Source organism: Salmo salar, chromosome 18 (genome assembly GCF_965601325.2).
Source record: "Salmo salar chromosome 18, fSalSal1, whole genome shotgun sequence".
Taxonomy (NCBI): domain Eukaryota; kingdom Metazoa; phylum Chordata; class Actinopteri; order Salmoniformes; family Salmonidae; genus Salmo; species Salmo salar.
The window spans coordinates 97,588,690-97,592,854 of record NC_138308.1 but is presented as its reverse complement, the minus strand read 5'-3'; the positions used below and the strand labels follow the sequence as shown (position 1 = coordinate 97,592,854).

Genomic DNA, 4,165 nt, shown 5'->3' with positions numbered 1-4,165 from the left:
TCTATAACACAAAATCCAAGCGTACATGGGTGTAGTGTGTATGTTATCGTGTGTTTGTATGCATGTGTTGCTTCAGTGTATTTTTCTCCGTTTTTTTAAATCTAATCTTACTGCTGGCATGAGTTTCTTGATGTGGAATAGAGTTCCATGTAGTACTGTGCACCTCCCATAGTCTGTTCCGGAAAGTAGTATCTTGGCAGCAATTCGAACATGAAGGCCTGATTCACGCAGTCTCCTCCGAACAGTTGATGTTGAGGTGTCTTACTTGAACTCTGTGAAACACATATTCTAAGACTGGTATCTCTATTGAACATATCCTCTGCAAGAGAGGTAACTCTGGGTCTTCCTTTCCTGTGGTGAGCCTCATGAGTCATCGTAGCTCTTGGTTTTTGAGACTAAGAACTTTGAACGTTTCTTTAAGTGCAATGTTCCGCATTGACTGACCTTCCTGTCTTAAAGTAATGGGCTGTTTCTCTTTGCATTGAGCTGTTCTTGGGCTTAAAATAACAAATAGGGCTATTTTCTGTATACCACCCCTACCTTGTCACAACTGATCGGCTCTTACGCATTAAAGAAATTCCACAAATTAAGTCACACCCGTTAATTGAAATGCATTCCATGAATCTGGTTGAGAGAATGCCAAGAGTGTACAAAGCTGTCAAGGCAAAGGGTGGCTACTTTGAAGAATCTCAATATATTTTGGTTTAAGATGTGATTCCATGTGTTATGTCATAGTTGAAAATATTAGATGAAAACCCTGGAATGAGTAGGTGTGTTCAAACTTTTGACTGGTACTGCAAATATAGTAGATCTAACCTATAGAAAGCTGATGGGATCCTCTTTCTAATAGAAGCCATGAGGCAGTTCTCAGACAATTGCATAGGTTATAGAAATGTTGCGCAACATGAGCTCATGAAATGTTTTACATTTGCATTGATGTCAGAGTGATTAGAGGGACAATAGAGTGCTGAGTACCAGGCAACTAATGACCATCACCAGCATCAGAGCTTGGAGAAGCCTAATTACTAAATGGTCACGTGGAATTTGACTGCCTTCATTTCTTGTAACTGCCGGTAATACAGTCCTACTCCTTCCTCCATTTCCCAGAAATGGACTGGTTCAGATAATCACACCAACAATAAAGTAAGTAAATCAACAGTTTAATCTCTGGATTTCTTCATGCATTTATATGGGGCGTGAATCAGTTCCTGTCGTACAGTAAAGACAACTGTCCGTCTTTTCAAAGACTTCATTCCAACGCCTTTCATCTACAATTAGACAAAAAACATTAACATCCAGAATCAGCTGCAAAGAAATAACATTTAGTGAATGAGTATGTATATACACACACCTTGGTGGAACAGTTGCTAGCAGTTGATAGCAGTGCCTGGTGGAGTCTCCGTACCCTGAATCTTCTGTCCAGTAGTGGTCACACACCAACAGTAACCTACCAGAAATAGACATGTTGCACATACAATATTTACTGTAACATTCAACTGAATTGGAGAATTTAGTGTGTGTATATGTGCGTCCGTGTTAACCTGTAGAGCCCGAACATTGCTTAGGGGTGTATCGTCCAGCGGCGTCACACGTGGGGATGTAGGCTCCAATTGGGCCATGTGTCGCGGCATATCTAGCACGCTCACAGGGGGTCATGGGTCGTAACGTAGCATCTGGACACAGGTAACATAGATTGATTGTAATGTGGACATAACATTGCAGCACATGCATGCCGGAATCTTGGGTTGCGTCCCATATGGGCCCTGGTCAGAAGTATTTTATACGGAATATGTTCCATTTCAGATGTAACCTAGGTACTTCCTGGCTAAATACTGAAATTGCGCTACTTGTTTAAAAGCCCTGTGCAGTCAATTCAGTTTCTGTCTTTTGTATAACAGCTGATGAAACTAAGACTGAAAGTGGGGGTAAGTTGTGTCAGTGTTACTTCCTGACAATCCAATCATACATCCAGTTGAATGATCAAACCATTCATATCAGAATACCTCAGTCCAGCATCTAGACACCAATATACATCTCTGGAACAAGAGGAGTGGCAGGTAGCCTAGCGGTTAGAGAGTTGGGCCAGTAACACAAAGGTTCCTAGTTTTAATCCCTGAATGTCAAGTTAAAATATCTGTCTATGTGCCCTTGAGCAAGACAACCTTCTCTCCAGTGTCACGGTTGATAATGGCTGCCCAAGGGACAACTGGTTATGAAACAAAACATTAATACGTACGTGTGTGAATAGGACAGATCAACACCCACTAACGTTTTTATTCAAATGTTGGTGAGTAAGTGTGAGGTACATCACTCTTACCTCCCAGAGCAAAAGCTGTGCTAACAAGCAGAATGATGGTCAATATCGCCATGGTGATAGTCTCCTGAGAGAGAGAGAGAGCGAACAAGAGCGAGATTAGTTGAGCATTTTAAATCATCTGGAATGGCTGTGGGTACTAGAGGAGAGGTTGAGGAAACCCTGTGTTAAGTACAAAACTTATGCAACAATTGCTAAACCCAGTCCTGAGGACCCCAACAAGCGAGTATCGGCAACACGGCGCGCTACGATTCTTCCACTAAAATTCAGGTATCATCTAATCTATTGTATGTGGTTGAAGAGCCTGGCACACAGGAATATGAATCCTTCCCAAATGGCTCCTCATTCCTTATGTAGTGAACCACCTTTGACGAGGGCCCACAGTGCACTACGCAGGGAAGGGGAAGCAGACTAGATCTTGACAGAGACTTCTATTCACTACAAAGGTAACTATTAGTCTATGCTCTTAAATTCAGGGGGGTCATATATAGTGCACTACACTTGACCAGGGCCACATAAGATTAACGTGCCATTTGAGAGGCAGCAAGTCTACTAAATAATATCACAAGCTCACCTTCTGCACTCTTCCAAGGGATTCACTGGTTGTCTCTCTGTTGTCTGTGAGTTATGGTCTACCTCTTCCACCTCTCCTTTTAAAGGATCTGTCACAGGTGTGACTAGTTGCCTCATTAACCCAACAAGAGATCCCGATGTCGGCCATTAGCTGGTGGTGTAAAGTACTTATGTAAAAATTCTTTAAAGTACTACTTAAGTAGTATTTTGGGGTATCTTTACTTTACTACTTCTATTTATTTCAACTTTCACTTCACTACATTCCTAAAGAAAATAATGTACTTTTTACTCCATACATTTTCCCCGACACCCAAAAGTACTCGTTAGATTTTGAATGATTAGCAGGACAGAAAAAAATGGTCTAATTCACACACTTATCAAGAGAACATCCCTGGTCATCCCTACTGCCTCTGATCTAACAGACTCACTAAACACAAATGCTTCCTTTGCAAATTATGTCTGAGAGTTGGTGTGACACTGGCTATCCGTAATCAAATAAAAAAACAAGAAAATGGTGCCGTCTGGTTTGCTTAATATAATGAATTTGAAATGATTTATACTTTTACTTTTGAACTTAAGTATATTTTATCAATTACATTTCATGTTGATACTTCAGTATATTTGCTGAAACTTTTAAAACTTTACTCAAGTAATATTTACTGGGTGATTTACACTTTTACTTGAGTCATTTTCTCTGAAGGAATCTTCATAGGCAGTGAAGAGAGTAGTAGAGGAAGATGGGTCCAGTTTCAAGGGATCCTGAGAGGCTCCCTGTGAGTATGCCGAGGCCAATAGAGAGTGATAGGAATAACATGTGTTTCAGTAAGGTTGGTTTCTTAGCATTCATAGCCATGGTTATCAACTGTACCGCAGAAATGGAACATAAATCACTGAAAATATATGTTGTGGCGGTAGCTGCAGATAACTCGTTGGGTTATGAGATTTTACCGCAGAAGAGTTATAAGGTGTGATGAACGATAGTGTCCCGTTTTCCCAGGCTGCCGGCCTGCTGTAGGACAAAGCCCATGCGGTAGAACTCAGCTCACGTAGACTTGCATCCTAGCCCATGTAGACTTGCATCTTCAGAGCGTAGCTGGATTGTGCGTCACATGCAATCAATCGAATCAATCAAATTGATTGATAAAGCCCATCTTACGTCAGCTGATGTCACAAAGTGCTGTACAGAAACCCAGCCTAAAACCCCAAACAGCAAGCATTGCAGGTGTAGAAGCACGGTGGATAGGAAAAACTCCCTAGAAAGGCCAGAACCTAGGAAGA

At 41.3% G+C, this 4,165-nt stretch overlaps 1 protein-coding gene across 1 annotated transcript; it reads right to left on the bottom strand.

Annotated features, from left to right (window-relative positions):
- Nucleotides 1-1,144: 1,144 nt before the first annotated feature.
- On the bottom strand, nt 1,145-2,925 carry LOC106598088 (equistatin-like). The gene is made up of 5 exons (XM_045701706.2): nt 2,889-2,925; nt 2,318-2,381; nt 1,542-1,673; nt 1,352-1,447; nt 1,145-1,268 (listed from the first exon to the last, which is right to left on the bottom strand). Exons 2-4 carry the CDS (start codon nt 2,367-2,369, stop codon nt 1,368-1,370), a joined length of 264 nt encoding a protein of 87 aa, XP_045557662.1. The 5' UTR covers nt 2,370-2,381; nt 2,889-2,925; the 3' UTR covers nt 1,145-1,268; nt 1,352-1,367.
- Nucleotides 2,926-4,165: the final 1,240 nt, after the last annotated feature.